We start from the raw sequence: 18757 nt of genomic DNA, 5'->3' as shown, positions 1-18757 counted from the left end.
CTTAATAAACGAATAGGCATCCTCAATATAAATTATAGACGTTCTCAAACTTTTAATTTAATCATTTTTATGTATTTAATTGAAACACTCTTATATCGTCACAAGGTTGTCCGAAACCCTAATTGTCAATGAAATCCTTAAACAAGGTTTAGTCATAGAATGAATGATTAAACAAGATTAAGAACATGAGACGGATATGCCATCACAGTTGTGATATCGGACACTCCTTTATAAAAACATTTTAAAATATAGTTCATTAAAAATTCAAAATAATATACTTTCTTCTAAAAATGAATTATAAATAAAAATATATTAAATTACACATATTAAGAAATATATATTAAATTATGCATATTAAAAAAATATAGTTAATCACATTTAATTTATACAATTCCAATAAATAAAAACTTATTTTGTTGTCTAAATTATTCTATATGACTAATAAATTGAATCCTTGAAAATAAAAAATAAAAAGATAAATTAAGTGAGTGGTATTTCAAAAATTAAGCAGAGATAAGTTTATACTCACTCCTTCTCTCACAATAATTGTTTCATTTGTAAATAATTGTTTCATTTGTAAGAAGGCTTTTGGCCCAAAATAAATGAGTCGCAATCCGTTTAATTTTGAATACATTTTTTTTTAATTATATCATTTAATTAATACTATTTGTATCACTTTTAATACAATATATTACAATATGTATTTATGACATTGATAATGTATCAATATCTAATAAGAATAATTTGATAAAAATAATATTCTCTCTTTTATTTATATATATTTTGTAATACGTGAGATATGATCAAACAAATCAATTATTATGTGATAGAGAGAGTAATATTTATTTATATTTCATTTTAAAAAATACATCTTATTTAAATTTCATTTTGGAGGAATTACTTATTTTAAACTTTTACTATTAGTTGTGTCGACATCTTACTTATTTCTCCTATAAGACTTATTTGAAAGAAACAAAAAATGACCAGCCCAAATATGAATAGTAATAGTAACCATCAATGGGGCCTCGTTCATTTGTAATTCGTGACAATACAATAGAGTCTCACAAGTTAAGTTAAAATATCATAAATGCAGTCAATCATGTTCGAGCTACTTACCATGTGTCACCTCTTCTTTCCCGGAGAGTGGAAAGTGACAATGATTTTTCCCATTTTCTTTGCAGTTTGAATCACTGCCTAGGTTTTTTCAAGTGTAATATAAAAAAGTTGTAAATAGTTTTGTGGTTGTTTAAGTTCAAGCCCTGTTTGTTTTTTTTTTTAAAAAAAAGCACTCGCCTACCCACGACATATTAAAGAGACCTAATAAATTTGAAAACATGATCTTCTGAGCCTTGTTTTTTGATTATAGTAACTTCTGAGCCATATTTAATACCGGACAATTACTGACAATGAAATGACATTTTAAAAGACAAATTTTCGAAAGTCTATAAACGTGGTATGATTGTCTCAAAAAAAAATGTAGAATGGCCGAGGCAGACATGCTATATCAAATTTTAGAATAGATTCAACAAAATAATTAGAGCATCAATTCATATGAGTAATACATACTTGTACAGCTTATAGCTCCGATTGAGAAGTTGATTATATCAAATTTTTAAGTTTTCTTTTGTTTAAATTCATCCTTGAGCTCAAAAATAATAAGTTATCCTTCAAATTGTTTCTCTCATTTGTCATATTAAAAATCCCTCTACCTTTTTTATTCAAAAACTCATTCCACTCGGCACTCACTTGAAATGTCACTTTAAGTAAAAAAATATTTTTCTTTAGAATCGACAGCATATTTTGCCCACTAATCATTAACTAGATTTGGTCAAGAGTATGGTTGGCCGAAAAATGGTTTGAAATCCTCTATAGTATTGAAGAAGATAAATGGAGAGAAAAAATTGAGAGAATTTTAACTCTCTAATGATTCTCTCGTAGTAATGGAGTACATAAATGGAGAGAGAAAATGAAAAGGATTTTGACTCAGATACTTCTCTCAATCAAAAACTGGCCAACAAGATAGATATGTAGTTCACAAGTCCTATTTTGGCTTTGTTCAACGCCAAGGACTAGCCTTCAATGTCTTCATCAACCAGTGACAAAAACTTTCAAGCTGTTGCACAGTTCAAATTACAACTACAAATCATGAATATTACATTGATCTTTTATCGTTTATACATCAAGTTTATGAAATCAACTTCAAAATTGAAACTAAAACTTATAACAGGGTGACCACTGCAAAAAAAAACACTACAAGTACAAACAAAAAATATATATATAGAAACAACATAGCAACACAATTTTTTAAAGGTCACATTATTGGTATGTATGCAGTAGTACGCAGTCATGCTAACAACTCAATCATATAACTAAATCCTGTTTAAAGTTATGTATGCATGCATCCTGCGGAAAGTTCATTTGGATTTTGTAAGGATCAAAGATAGCATGACTCAACTTAAGGATTGCGACTCCTCTTTACAGAGTGGAAATTGCCTGACTCATATCTCATCCAGAGCAGGCCCAATAACTGCACTCAAAATCCAACAGCATCCAGCTGAGGATATGTTAGTATTATCTATTATCAACTTGACACAACCTAGCTCGCCCAGGATTTAGAAGTGATTCTGACATTGTCCAACCCTGCAAATAAATAGATTTATCATCATTTATATGTACTAGACATTTGGAATGATATACAAAAGCAAAAAGTATGATCATTTATATGTACAGAACCAAGTAACAAAGTCGCGACTCCCAAATGAAAATGAGCATAAACCAATTCTATACCCTGCCCTAAAAAAAATTAAATACTTACTTATCCTAGTTAGAGAATTCCCCAAACCAATGCCGTGCCCAAGGTATACTCACCCCAAGTAGGGCATCATGCAACAGACCAACGGATGGACAAACAGATGAAGATAAATCTCATTGACCAGAAAGCGAAAACAGGCAGGAATCTGGTATTATATTAGAAAGAATAGGAAAATATCCTCTGATTACATCATTGAAAATCTTCCAGGATCTGCACCTCCTGGTCCTAAGGCCACAATTCTCTCATAAAATGCCAAGTTAACTTCCACCTCTCTTTTCTTTCCTTGTTTCATGACTAAACCTCTCTTTTCTACTATTCATTTATAATCTACCATCTGTTCCTAATGCTCCTATTATACCCTATTCTCTTATTGGCTCCGTTTCTAAATGTGTTTCGTCAAAAAAATTATTCTTTTTAATCATTGGGGGTTTGACTAAAAACAAAATCAGAGGTTAATCACTGTCATTAATATATAATAGAGTAATTTGAGTTGAGAGTAGTATATAGTATTAATTTGTAATTAAAATTGTAAGAAAAAACAGTAATTAGGCTTTGAAAACACAAAACAACAGCCAATTTGACTTTTTTCTCCTATTTAGAAACGGATGGGAAAGTTACTAGACTTAATGATTTCTACTTTGCAATGACCATGCTGCTTTTCAAATTAATGTTTGTCCCTACAAATCAACACAGATCTTCTAAGCATGGCTGCTAAAAGAAAATGCATCTTGTTTTTATAGGTAAAATCAATGAATTTTTTTGCAGTTTTCCTTAATTGTATAGTCTTAGACCTTAGCAGTCATAGGACCCCTATATCCCCGATGTGAACTAGACTAATTCACATGTCCCTTCACCTAGAATCTTAACTATGAGTTGCTCCTAATCCATGATCATATTTTGCACAGAAGAACACTTTCCCCCCTCTCCCGCTTTGAGGGTCACATACCCACCAGCTCAACACGGTTTGTCCTAAACCACACCATAATAGGAAAGGTCTTGCTTTGATACAATTTTGTAACGAGGTTGCTTTTCACATTGACAATTGACCCCACAAAAATAACACGAGTTTTTCTATTGTGCTTTGTTCTCATTCACACACTCTCTAGAAAAACTTCTCTTGAAGGGACTGTGGAGACGGGGATGGGGATCATACCCCATACCTCGCAAGGGCCCCCATCCCCGATAACACTTAAATAAAACACTAATGAGCATATGCATTAATACATTGAAAAATATACTACTTTATTAAATTAAAAATTACAAAAAGTCCAAAATATTATACAACCCTTATTAGCGTAAATTTATTAAATTTTTTTAGTTTTATATATTTTTTTTCAAATTTCTTGAATTGTAGTTTATTATTTTACTATTTTTTTTATGAACTACAGGGTTCCTTCAGGGATCCACGAGGACTGGGATGAGGGAGAAAAACTCCATGAGGTGGGGAGCAGAGATAGGGGTGGGGATTAATGTAGGGGAGTGGGAGAGTAGTCTCCACCCCACCACGTTGACATCCCTTCGTTCATCCTAGAACTAGTCCAAGTCAAGCACACTTGCTACATTTAACATCAAACATTGTACCATTTGACCATCTTTATTTCAGCATTCATATACTCCCTAAATGGGTTCTATTCCTAACAATACTCCCCCCACCTCTAACATTCACCTTGTCCTCAAGATGAGCTAGTAGGTGGTTGAAAAGGATAGTGTTGAAAAAGATAGTCCCTCGCTGAGATCCTATTAGTGGAAGAATGCTCCCACAGATGTGTACAAATGTCTTCTAGGGTCCCCTTGCCCTTCAATGCCCCCTTAAGAACCAACATGTAGACTAACAAAGAAAATCATATGTGGTTCTCAAGCTTCCAATATAACTCATGTATGACTAGATTTCATGCTTCAAACTTGATCTTGAACCGCTAAATAAAATGGGGCAGCACTCAACAACTGCATGTATAACACTTTGCAAATATGCCACAGCAGTAAAAGCAATCCAAAACTCTTGTCCTTTTTGATTTGAAAGTACTCCTACCTAGGTCATCTATGTCACTCAATATTTCAGCAATGCCAATGAACCTTATCCTTACTAAGGAGTAATGAACCATAAACATTGCTTCTTGGTCCAAATTTTACCTCTGCATGTGCGTTCAGGCTATCGTACCACCAATCCTGACCGACATTCGCCCAGGTTGGATCTGATGGGTTCAATTGCAATGAAGGTCTAATTGGATTTGAGTTTAACCCCAAGTTAGAATCTTCCACTTCTATTGGGACAAGTTACAATCAAGTTAGTTTGAAGAACTATGACCCTTACTTGTTTGATGGTAACAAAATTATTTTGTGAGAACAATTTAAAGCACTAATATTCTATTTAAGTGTGCAATTCTCAGATCAAGTTTATTTTGATAATATTCAATTTAAATGTACAGTTCACAAATCAAGTTTATTTTGAAATGACTTTACGCTACATTCTCTGATGTTTGGACTAAGTTAAAAGAACATTAAGACTCCGCTGTGATTTTTGTATTCTAAGTTTGATGAACACGCTTTGAAACGTGTCTCTGGTGATTTTGTTAATGCAAGCAACGTTTTGTCTAGTCTAACTTTGATGACTACAAGCAATCTCTATTCTTTGTTTTGTCTAAGTGAGAAACAGTTTCTGAGAGTACAACTTGTAAACACTCTCTTGCAAGAGTATTCAGAAAATCCTTAAACTTACCATTTTGTAACCTAGCTCAATACTGGTTGCATTCCACAATTGTTTGACTGTACTAAGTTAGAAGGTTCAGAAGACTTGAACACAATTAGTTTGACTAGCAGGTGTTTAGCAGAAGTGAGATTCATTTGGTGAAATAGTGAACTAAATCCTTCAGTTTAAAGGGACTAAACGTAGCTATTGTGTTGGTAATAAACCAGGATAAATTGACTGTGTTGTCTTGGGTTTCTGTTTTATCTGCTCTTTTTTCATCACTTGGTTTTAATATTGCTAAAACGTTTTTTAAAATAAAACACAAATCAAATCCACCTTGCTTGTGTTTCTCGTTCTACGGGACGGATCTCGAAAGGTTGTTAAATGTTAAAGCATGAAAAACAGGAGCAATTGATGGCCACACAATGTAGAGGATAAAACTTCTCCTGTAGTCACAAAATGCCTAGATAGTTAGACTTTGTTCTATTCTATTATTTACTATTTTTCCCTACTTCCCTATGCAATAGTTCCATTCTAGAATTATTTTCTCCTAATTACTATGTTTAATGATCTAATAACTTTGTTCTGAAATATCTTCTCCTAATTACAATGTTTAACAAGTTTAATCATTGTACCACTAGACCCATCCTTATTTCTCTTGTATATGCATTCCTAACTGGGCCTGTTGCTAACAAAATACAATGCCATCCAGGTTTCTGAAAATTCACGACTCAATTCTAACAATTACATATCAAAAATAACTTATTCAAAGCCAAGTCCACAAATACTGCAGTGCGAAAATGATATGATGTAAAACCAACAAGTTAGTCTTGCTCCGTTTACCTGTTCGTGAGCTTTATTCTTGAAAAGCCAATAAGAATTTGTGACAATCTTGCAAGAATCAGCAATACAAGCCTCGAGATCAGCAACTGTGAGCATCACATTTGAATTAAGATCCTCCATTTCCTTCCAAGACGAGACCTTACTTTCATTCGATGATTTTATAAAACTCAAGAGCACATGAGCCTGGAACATAAGGTTATTTATATATTAAGTACTTTTTACAAATTAAGAACTCCCCGACTGTGCTATAAAGTTGCAATACATCCATATATCTCACATGGAATGCAGCTTTTAGAATGTCCTCTGATTTTGCCTGATCCTTCAGCACAGCATGGACCTTACATTTTGAAGGGTTATATGTCACAATATACCTCTCCTTCTGTAACCAATTTAAAAGAACATTATAATATATCATATAAAAATGCCAATCAAAGAGATAAACATTCGGGAAAGTTAAAAATTTATTATACTCTCAGTAAAAGACATACGTCAAACAGGGGCTCTATGGCAACATATGCACTAGGGTCTTGGAATGCATCCTTGATTCTTGATCCTACATGGTCAATTAAAGACAAAAAATTTGTTTTAATTATTCAGACAAAATTGGCTGGAGTTGAAAAGTAAAAAGTATTTCAGTCCATTGATATACCGAGGACAACAGGCTTATCTTTCCATGGAAAACTGAATATGTCCTCGTTCAAATTGCCCTCCCGCAAAGTGGGAACTCGTCCTGGAATTGATTAGTTCAGTTAAAATATGAATGAAGCATATGGTGGAATAGTATATCAAAGAGCTCTAGTGCTTGTAAACAATTAAAATGAACTATGCAAGAGATAACAGAATAGATGTTCAACAAGAGCAGCACAGGTTGACTATTTGATAACAGATGTTTCTCTCTTAATTGTGTTTAGGATGCTAGTGCATCTACAGCAGTGTTAAGATACCTGTCTTGAGGAAGGACTCTACTGCCACACTGAATCTTGCGGAGTTAAGTGTGTGCAAAACCACAGATTTTACCTATTAATACAGTAAGCATTAGTGCAAAAGGATTGTATGTACAACTACATGTGCATCATCATTAGAAATACAAAACCAAACCTCTCTATAAGAACTAAGGATATATCCACACGAAAGGAGGGAAAAGGTGGTGATAAGTGATGGATTCCTTTTGGCAATCAATATGCTCATACCAGTGCCAAACTGCAAATTGAAAAAAGAGATTCGGTATTTGATTTCATCCATAGGGGCAGAAGAAAAAAAAAACAAAATTCAAGGTTATCATTGTATACAAGATTCTAAAAGTATTAAAAACTAAATTTGGAGATGAGTTAGTGGCACGAAAAGCACTAGCATATAGAAAGCACAAGCTTAAATATCAAAATTGTTTTAATGTCATACTATAATATTGATACTGGAAGCTCATAACAATTTTATAGGTTTAATTGGATGCTACTTTTAGATGACTTTATACATTAAGAGCAAGAACTACTTTAGCAATTTTCTGGTTTCTGTTCCAAAGATAATGTTGCGCTGGGGTTCTGTTATTGGAGTGTCAGTGGGTCTAATTTGAATGTCCAGTTTTAATCAACGGATTCAATAGAATAATAAGTATCAGTCCTTCCAAGGTTGGGATTTTATTCTCAATCATGTTATAATGATGGGACAAGTGAAAACTAACTCGGTGCAATGCAATTATTTCTTGACAGGGAACAGTTTCATGATTTTATTCAGTGAAATTGCTCACGTGGCTGTTTAAGGGTAATGCAAGCAAACCCTGTGTTTATTCCCCCAGGAAACCAGTGTATGAAGCATATGCAAACTTCTTCTTTTTGTTGTTTCCTTTGGCAGAAATAAAATAAGAAACTCTTTCTTTCAAAACCATCGTTATTACTTTCGAGTTTCCTCAAAACACCCATCACTCCTGAACTTTTAAACTTTATAGGCACTGCTTAAAGAGGAATACAACACTAGTAGCCCGAGTGCCCGACTTCTTCCCAACAAGTTGTTCCTGTCTTAAAATAAATACCACAGATTTGCAATCCACCATTCTTTTCTTCTATCCTTAATTCGCCTAAGAAAGCATAATTTTGGCATACAAAACCCTGCTTCCCTTGCTGTCACACATCAATTAGGTAAAATTAACCCCACAGATTTTGGACCAATATTTTTGTATATTTTCCTTTTGTAACATCAAAGAATCAAACCAAAGTACTTGCTTCAAAAGTATTGGTTTTCAAAGCATGCAGTGCCAATTACATACAAAAGAATAGGTGCACAAACATGTAGTTGATCAATTAGGTGTGCAGAGAAAAGGCTCAACCTGATTAACCATATTTTCCGGGAGTGTACTTCATTTCTATGGTTTTGGTGTATAAACTACAAAGCACACATTTCTAAAACTGGTGACATATATTAGGCCTTTATACACCCTAGCATGGTAATAGAGCTCTCCATTACTCAAAATAAATGGAGAGGATCTCTTCTCATTTTCCAGGTAGTCCTTAACCAGAAATAGGACCAGTTTGTTTAAGCTTTTAAAAATGTGATTTCGAGGTTGTCTAGAAAAAGGATTTATGATTTTAAGAATTTTATGTGAAGCAACAGTTATTTTTCATTGGATTACAATTGTAAAAAACGCTTAATTCTAAAAGATAGTTATAACTTCAGCTTTGTTCAAAAGCTAATCACAAAGTAAGCTTCTCAAAATGATTAAAAAAAATCTATTTTTTAAAAAAGCTTCAACATACTAAACATTTTCAATGATGATATTTTTTCAAAATAAATGTGTTACAAAGAGTTTCTGACTAAGATGTGCCAAGAATTGCAGATTTGTTGCAAAAAAAATGTGGCACCAGAATTTTACCAACATTACATTCAACAATAATTATTTAAGTTGATAAACATACCAGGTCTGCAATATTGCCAACACATTCTCCTTTAGCAGTGACATCCCCTATGTTTTCTCCTTTAGCAAAGGCTTTGTAAATTGGTGTCCTAGTTGATGTTGATGTTACAGCAGCAACGTTCTAAGAGCCGAAATAAACTATTTAGCATGCAGAACTGACATCACATGAAACTGAATCGCTCATCATAAAAGTAAAATTATAAATAAAATAAAAAAAATTCAACCTTTAATACATTAGCGGCACAAGCCAAAGGAAGAAATAGATGCGGCACTGCAGCAGTTGCCAATTCCACCCCAGCACCCAACTCCATTAGAAGATCACCAGCAAACCGCAGCTGTAACACAAAAACTTTCAGACAGCAGATTATGGGATAGCTCTGATTTGTATTATCAAATTGACCGGAGCAAACAGCAAGTATATTACTACCTGTTTGAGATCATAATCAAATTTTTTTCCTTGCCGAGCAAAAAGCATCTTTCCCACACGACCAGCCCCATCCTACATATATTATTCACATTCACTTGAATATTAAGGTTACAAAAAGACAATAAGACATTCATATGAAATCAGATTCAAGTCTCGGTGTGTAAATAGACAGATGCTGCTGCTTTCAAGTTTCTAGACAAATATTAGATGTTTAACTATGACCCAAGGAGCAAAAATAAAAAGAACAACCAACATTCATGTATTTTACTCACATCAACCAGAAAATAAAAAGAATTTAAAGGATTGAAGACAGTATATGACAAAATCCAAACAATGTTTAAACTTTTAACTGTTTTCCCCAGCTAACTTCGCAAATAGCTATCAAAAGATAAGACCATCCATAAAGGCATCGACGGATAATGGAAGCCCTCAGGACAAGAGGAAGTTTCACTCAACATCAGTATTAAATCTCTAAAATTCAAATAAGATCAGAGGAAAATAAGCATTACATGTTTACCACACATTTTAGTCATTAACTCCACATATAATATGCATGGTTTTTGCGTCGGAAGACCTGAGGGTTAATGGAGTTCAAAAACAGAGAAAATCCAAGAAAATAAATAACCATGTAACCAGAAGATGTCAGATGCAAGCAACAATTTTGATAACAAAAGTGAGTTGTGAGTAAAGATTGTACTATAATTTGAAGCAAGGATGTACTTATTAGCATATTTATTACCTTGAGAATCCAATTGATTGCGACAGCCCCAGGAGTGGCTCTGTTTCTAGAGACGCCAACTGAACTCAAAAGGGTTTGAGTAGTGAAAACGCCCATTGCTCCACCAAAAAAGTGCTGAAACAAAAAAGCAATTATTATGAAAACTAAAACATTGAGAAGGGTTAGTTAGTTAGTCAGTTAGCTAGCTACCTTGAGAGCCCTCCAAGTCATGTAGGGGACATAGGAAGGGGTAACACTGTCAGGGAAACCTTCGGGAACCACATAGGATCGAATGAACGACGTCAATTCCTGCGTTTCAAAAGAGTCAGCGAGATGTATTTGGAATGAATGAATTAGAAAGAAACAAGAAACAACATACATCAATTGGAGGCTTAGGGGTTTGCAAGCTGAGAGAGCGAAATGAATTATTCTTGAATTGACCGGAGGAATCAGTTTCGGCGACGTACTTCCATCGGCGGCCATCGATTTCTTCGCAGCAAATGAATCTCAAGGTGGAGGCGGATGTGGATTGAAGCGGCGTGGTATCGAGGAGGGGTGTGGAGGCCAATTCGGCACTGATACGCAGCGTTTCACGGACGAGAATATCTTGAGAAGAAGAAGGTGCTATCTTCGGAGTTTGTTTCTTCATGTTCAACGGATTCGGAGCCATGCCCATCAGAATGAGAATGAGAATAGTACTACACTGCTAATTGATTAATTAACTAGTCTCATTATTTATCCACTCCACACGCTCACTACTACTAAAGAGAGATTAGTGAGAGAGATGGTGATGAGCGATGAGCACGCCACGAAGAAAATAAAGAAAATGAATGAATGAAGGGTTTAATTAATTTGATTGTGAGAGCATAGTTTCTATCGAAATAAAATAAAATAAAAAAGAAAAGGCATTAAAACTTGGCGAATACAATGAGGCAGACAGGTCACACCCAATCCCACACCACAGCTGGCTTGCTCTATATACGACGTCGCTTTGGTCACCTATTTTTTCTTCCCCTACTTCGCTTTCATTATTTTCTCTCTCTCCTTCCGATTTCTAATTTCCATCCCACTAGTATGGACGGTGTGACCACAACACAACCCTCCCTATCCCACCACCCCTACCTCCTTTTCATTAATTATTATTTTTCCCTCACAAATTACAATCCCACTCTTTTTTCTTTTTTCTTTTTTCTAAAACACCCCTAAATATCAAAAAGTGTACTGGAGGTTCAAAATCACATATTATAAATTTTACTTTCTCTCACTATTATACTTTTATCACATAAATTTTTTAGAATGTTAACTTTATCTTTTTTTACTTTTATAATTTTATAAATTCAAATTCATTTTTTACCATTTAAAATCTTCGGATTCTTCATTCTAAGTTTTGTATAGGCAATTTTTTTTTTTTGAAAGTTTCTGAATATTTTAAATTTAGTTTTTCAGTAAAGAGGCTTGAATGAAAAATATTTCACAAATTTTCTAATACTTTTTTTTGTATCGAAAAATTTGTGAAATAGTTTTGGGTACGCACTAATTTTTTTTAATTTGTTTATATTATTTTTAATATATATGGATAAATCATTGTTATTATGTGATAAAATATGCTTAAATATTATTATTATTTTCACCACAAATCAATTATGAATAACTATAATTAATATTATTATTGTGATTAATTATTTTAATTTATATTTTATTTTATTGCAAATATTTGATATACAAATAAGTTATTGTAAATTGGACTAGAAAGATTGATATTAAAAATAAAGTGACTCTTATCATTGTTAGATTGAATAAATATTAGGTTGTGACAAAATTGAGAAATACAAACGTCTTGTTAATTCAACTCGAAGTTGAGTTCACAACTATTAATCGTCTGATATTTTGGATGGACATGCATTTGTTGGACGTTTAGATGAAGAAAAATAAAAAATATGTTAATGACTTAACAAAATATAATGTTGCACTAAGTCATATATTATTGTCATTGCAATACCGGGAAATATAATGTTGCACTAAGTTATATATTACTGTCATTGCAATACCGAGACAGTAACAATGTTACTAATATCTCACAAATATACAAGCAAAAGAGTATTGAAATGTCATATGATTTATTCAAGTTAATTGAACATACAAAATACGAGTATTGAAATAAAATGTAAGAAAATTCAAATGTTATTACGAATGATGTTTTTTTGCACCTATCCAAATTCATTTAGTGAAGTTGTGTTTCCTATATTCGTTTAAAAGTGAATTCAATGTAAATCAGTTCTTATTTAAATATGTAATAAAAAATATGATTGTTATAAATTAGAATTGTTTAGATCAAGTTTGCTTTTAGATGTGTAATTAACAAAATGAGTTTTAATGTATGATAATTATTTATATTTTAGAATACAGTATTTAAATTTATATGCATTATTAAATTAATCTGTTTATACAATATTAAAAGGAAAATGCACATTTTATTAAAAGTATTTTACAAATTTTAAATTTCACATATTCAAAAACTATAAATAGTTTTCTACCAAAAAGAAAGAATATAAACATAGTAATTGAAGATAAAAAACATGCACGATTCACACATGAGTTGCATTATAGTATTACCTTTGTCTCTTATAGTGTTTATTTTTTTCCACATATATATTAAAAAAATAGATAATAAATTCAATGTGTTTACTGTATAGGTTGATGTTTCTAAAATATTTTTTATATACAAATATATTTAATTTGATTTTTAAGTTTTTTAAAATAAATTAACAATATTAATAAGAATTATGTTCAAGAAAATAACAGATACACTTTGTAATTTGAAAAAAGTACTTATATTTATGGATAATTTTTTTTCCTAACGGTTCTTATAATTAGAGAGAAAGGTAGTACAATCTACAAAATAATTGTTAATATAAAAAGCATAAATTTAATTTTATTTACCGTTAAAAATAAAAAATAAGCTTGGTTGTTAGTAGAAAATTAAATGAAACCAAATATAATATTGAAAAGTCAAATCAAGTTTGACCAATTGAAATACTCGAATGGAGAGGTTGGACGACACCCCTACTTCTTAAAATTATGCTTTTTAATAATTTTGTCTAATAGCATAAATAAATTTTAATAGAACAGTCAAATCACGTTTGACCAATTGAAATGCTCAAATGGAGAGATTGGACGACACCTCCTACTTCTTAAAATTCTGCTTTTTTATAATTTTGTCTATTAGCATAAATAATTTTTATTAGCTTCAATTTTCAATATTTTAGTCAAAACAAACATTTAAATTTATTTATTTTTGGCTAAGTCACTATTTGACCAACCATTAATCATTCGGAGTTTATATTTTTTAGCATATGACTTATAGCACTGTCATATTTACTTTCATCATTTTAATCGTCAAATTTTAAATATTAATTATAGTTAATTTGATCAAATACTTGAAATTTAATATGTTGACTTATTTATTATTAACTTTTTACTATTTAATATTTTTCGTCAAATGGAGCCTAAGACTCAACTTTTAAACTTAAAAATAAATAATTCATAAAATAATCTGAAACAAATTTTTAAGTAAAAATAAAGTCTATATGTTTATTCCATCTCCCTTTAAATTGACCAATTTAGTTTATATAATTAAATTAAATATTTGTTTAGTTATGTTGTGATTAAAAATAATTTTTAAATAAATTAATTTTATAAAATTAATTTTAATTAAAAATGATTTATATTTTACTATCTTCATATAAAAATAAAAGTGATTTAAATCATAAATTTTAATATATTAACTCATAAATTACAAATTATAATTTCAAAATAGAATCAAATTTAGGAGTATAATCAATTCTACTTAATGGCACACAGATAAATCATAATCAATTGTATACCTTCAAAATTGATTTTATGTCATCCGAAAACACGCACTAAGTTGCTAGATTTCGCAAACCCATTTTTTGAACATCTCTCAACAACAACTCGCATGTATTCCCCACCACCCCCATGTATACATGGCAATCCTATCCTTTATACAACTTTAAAATTATCAGTTTTGTTTGTTTCTCCAACAAAATGTAATATATTGTTGTTCTACTACTTCCTCAACGCTGCCACAATAGAGGAACACATCTTCTATTAAGATATAAGTTATGTTTATTCCATAAATCGAATTAATGAAAGCGTCACCTTCTTAACTTATTGTCTTAGCTGAATGCTATCCACAAACCAAGTTAAACTCCTAGCTCAATTTCTTAGGGTCTGTTCAACTCTATAGTTTTATTTTAAAATTAATAACTAATAACACTAATAGATTTAAATGGTGGGAAACGAAATTAAACGGCGGAAATTTAATTTAATTGGTAGAAATAAAAAATAACCAATAAAAATCAAAATAGGACGGAAACAAGTCTTACCAATAAGTGAAAAATGTAATAACAAAATTTTCTTCGAATGAATGATTTTTGAGAATTATTCGATATGAATAAAGTAGAATGGTCAAACAGATAAGAATCTTTGATTGCTTTGATGATTTAAATGAAATAGTGTTTTTGGCGGCTAGTGTTTGGGAATCCATGTAAGAGTTGGTGAAAAAATAGCTAAAAATATGTATGAACTAGATTTAAATAAGTCCAGTAATTATGTCGTGGTAATGCAAATACTCCTTGCACGACGAAGGTACCCATCAAAGGTGAAGTAAATTAAAGAGTTTAATGTATGATTGAACTACAACTGAATACATTTGTCAATAAATTCTCAAATTTTAAAATATCTTTTAAAAATCTCCTACTAAACCTCTAATATTATACTTTTATTGAAATAGTTTTTTTTTTTTTTGAAATTTTGATTTATTATTTCATTATTTTTATGGATTTAAGTGAGGGACTTATAAATTAAATATTTTGTTAATTGAGTTTTTTTTTTAAAAAAATTTAAAATTTATTTTTCTCAAAAAAATTTCTCAAAATATTCTTAAACAAATTTCGAGAAAAAAAATTAGTTTTTATAAAAAAAAAATCAAAATTATTTATCAGAAAAAAATAAAAATGAAAAACTTATCAAATTATTTTTTAAAAAATTCAACTTTTTTTCGAAAAAGTAAACTCATAAGCCCACAAAATTTTTAGTGAGTTTTTAATTTTGAATTTTTTTTTTTTTATCTTTTTAATTATGATTTTTTTTATTCTTCTTATGAGATTGTTGTTAATAATTAATAGACTTGTGAAATTTACCATTATATCTAGAACACACAGAGAAAATTAAGTTTTGCTATAGAGTTGGTTAACCAATGTTTGTTGAATTATTCTCCTAGCTTTTAACAGCTCCCTAATTGATCTAAGATGTCTTATGCTCAATCCTTTAACCCAACACACCGTATCACATGAACACAATACTGTAACCACAACAATAACCTAATCGCAAAAAGAATATACAAAAAACATGGTATTACACATTATTTTAGTTTATTCATACGAATTACTATAATTGTCAAAGTAGTATATTTTCCTTTATCAAATGAATGATGTAAGACTCATATAGAATTGTTGGTTAATTTTTTTTAGGGGAAAATATAGGTGATTGATTAAATAAATAGTTGTTTAGGAAAATATGTTGTAGGCACCAAATTATTCTTATTTGATTTTCTCATATGGACTTCCATAATATTTGTCATGATCCATTAGTTTAAATATATACTTTTTATAAATCAGTTAATTAAAAAATAAATATTTAATTGATAATTATTGTGTCTTGATTATATATTCAATAAAAATGTGAAAAAAAATTAATACACTAATTATAACTTATTATAAAAACACATACAAGAAAAATATTTGTAGTAGGTTAATAAGTAAAACACAACCCTTCAAGAGACAGTTTATTAAAAAATAAATATATATTTCATTATTAATTTATTGATATTTTTTTTACATTTTTTTAATAACTTATATATAATAGTGATAATGTATGCGAAGACGTCCCTAATAAAATGTATTAAGTTAGAATTACACTTTTAGTCATTTGACTTGTTTTTTAGTTTCAATATAGTTCCCTAATTTATTTTTTGTTCTGTTTTTGCTGCTCAACTATAATTTTATTAGTGAAGTTTATTGTTTTCGGTAGTTTATGCAAAACAATATTAAATTATGTACAAATATCATTTTAAGTTTTTGATGTGGCATTTGTGACTGAACCATATATAAATAGATGTTTCAGATGTGGACCTAAACTAAGGTTTACTTCATCTTACTCATCTCCTTCATCTTCTCTAAATCTAAACAATGTTCACTTCCATCAAGAGTTATAGAAGTCATTTTCGTTCACATAAACGGTGAAGTAAAGACACAAGAGGAATGAATGTCTATCTCATGAAGTTGTGGGTGGTAGGTAGCTAGAGAGGAGAAGTGGGTGAAGACTGAAGAAGGAGGAAGATGTTTTTGTGAATCGTAAGGACAAGGAGGTTGTTGAGCTCCTCAACCTACGTGTATGTCCGTTAGTTCATATTATAGCAGTATTTTTCTATTATCATATTTTATTTTTAAAAGGATAATAAATTAAAACATTAATTTATTTTCATATGGATAATTCATAATTGTAAAATATAATTTTTTTTTTTATTAGATTATCCTTTTTTTTTTTTTTTTAATACCAATCTACCCCACTTTGAAATAAATATACCAATCTGCCCTACTTTTTTGCCCCAGATGCAAGTCGCATCCTGGGGCTGCGACCTCTTGAAAGGCAAAAATTTCAACTGCAACACATGGTCGCATCCTGGGGATGCGACCTCCTATTTTATCCACCAAAAATTCAACAAAAAAAAAAAAAAACTTCCCAAGTGGGAGGTTGCATCCCCAGGATGCGACCATGTGTTGCAGTTGAAATTTTTGCCTTTCAAGAGGTCGCAGCCCCAGGATGCGACTTGCATCTGGGGCAAAAAAGTAGGGCAGATTGGTATATTTATTTCAAAGTGGGGTAGATTGGTATTAAAAAAAAAAAAAGGATAATCTAATAAAAAACCCAACACATTTAAGAAGAACTCTTTCATCCTCCTTATTATTTTATATTAGCAATTTGTTTTAGACACATTTTACTATTACTATTTTATAATCTAATATTATGTATTACTATTTTAACATATAATATTATGTAGAATTATTTATGTGTTATGAGTAACAAATTACAATACAATTAACATTAATTATTCGATACTCATTGATCTTCTATTGTTATTGATAATAGTTATTCCTATGATTTTAAAAAAAAAAAAAAGGGATAATCTAATAAAAAAACCTTTTCTTGCACGTTTTTAGTTTATTTTTGTAAAATATAATATTTATGCTACTCTTTTTTTAAATAAAATTTACAATTAGACACATATTTGAACTTGGAATATGTTTCTTTTTTTATATTAGTGTGTATTAGTTTCGTCCTATATCTTTATATATAAAAAAGAGAATTAAAATTTGCTTTGTGAATTTTTTTAATGTTTTTCGTTTTGTTGAAATATATCTTTATTTTACTGTAATGAGATATTCTTAAAGATCATTATTGTAAAAAAATAAAAAAATAAATAAAATTATAGTCAATAGAGATGCATTTTTGAAAGTAAAGAAAGTAATTTTGTAACATTTTTATTATTTATAAAATTATAGATAATATTTTTATTTAAATTTCTCTTAACTCTTTATCAATACAAAATTATAGAAATAAAAATAGCAAAATTTTTCAGAAAGTAAACGGGCCAAGATCATGGAAGTCTAATTTCAACAACTTTGTTGGTAAATTCTTAGATACTCGTAGAAAAAGAGTATATTAATAAGGCGAAATTAATTTAAAATTGTTTAAGAAACAATTAAATGTAAAAAATAAAGTGACATCAAATAATTTGGATGTTGTTAACACACCCGACTAAATTATAGAATACGAGAATGTTCACTTTGTTTTTTCATGGGTGTTGTATATTTTCAATATTAAAATGCTAATTAATTCAAATTATTTTTTGCATTGATAGTTTATGATTTAATTGCATATTTATTCTCAAATCTATCATGTTCAAGAAAATAGTTTGCCTTTTTAATATCAAACTTTTTAATTATTTAAATATTATATTTATTGTAATTTTAATCTTAATATATATTTTTTCCTCTAAAAATAACAACTAATTAACATGTTTGTATATGACAATGAGTGTACGTATTTTTATGTTTATCGACCTCATCTATCATTATTTACAAAATATAGTTGGAGGAAAAAAATATTTAAAAAAATTTGAGATCATTCAATGTACAAGTATAAATATTTGAAAAGAAATAGTTATTAAATTAGATAAAGAATGATAAAATGCAAATAAAATAATTCATGATAAAATTGAAAGA

General features: G+C 30.1%; 1 protein-coding gene across 1 annotated transcript; it reads right to left on the bottom strand.

Annotated features, from left to right (window-relative positions):
- Positions 1-2130: 2130 nt before the first annotated feature.
- Positions 2131-11226, bottom strand: LOC101494905 (protein root UVB sensitive 6). Its single transcript, XM_004499304.4, has 13 exons — positions 10771-11226; positions 10602-10700; positions 10413-10526; positions 9674-9745; positions 9471-9581; positions 9248-9367; positions 7440-7541; positions 7286-7358; positions 6991-7071; positions 6830-6894; positions 6619-6720; positions 6342-6524; positions 2131-2640 (listed from the first exon to the last, which is right to left on the bottom strand). Exons 1-13 carry the CDS (start codon positions 11065-11067, stop codon positions 2572-2574), a joined length of 1488 nt encoding a protein of 495 aa, XP_004499361.1. The 5' UTR covers positions 11068-11226; the 3' UTR covers positions 2131-2571.
- Between the last annotated feature and the right edge of the window lie 7531 nt (positions 11227-18757).

This window comes from Cicer arietinum, chromosome 7 (genome assembly GCF_000331145.2).
Source record: "Cicer arietinum cultivar CDC Frontier isolate Library 1 chromosome 7, Cicar.CDCFrontier_v2.0, whole genome shotgun sequence".
Taxonomy (NCBI): domain Eukaryota; kingdom Viridiplantae; phylum Streptophyta; class Magnoliopsida; order Fabales; family Fabaceae; genus Cicer; species Cicer arietinum.
This window is presented reverse-complemented; position numbering and strand designations above follow the sequence as displayed.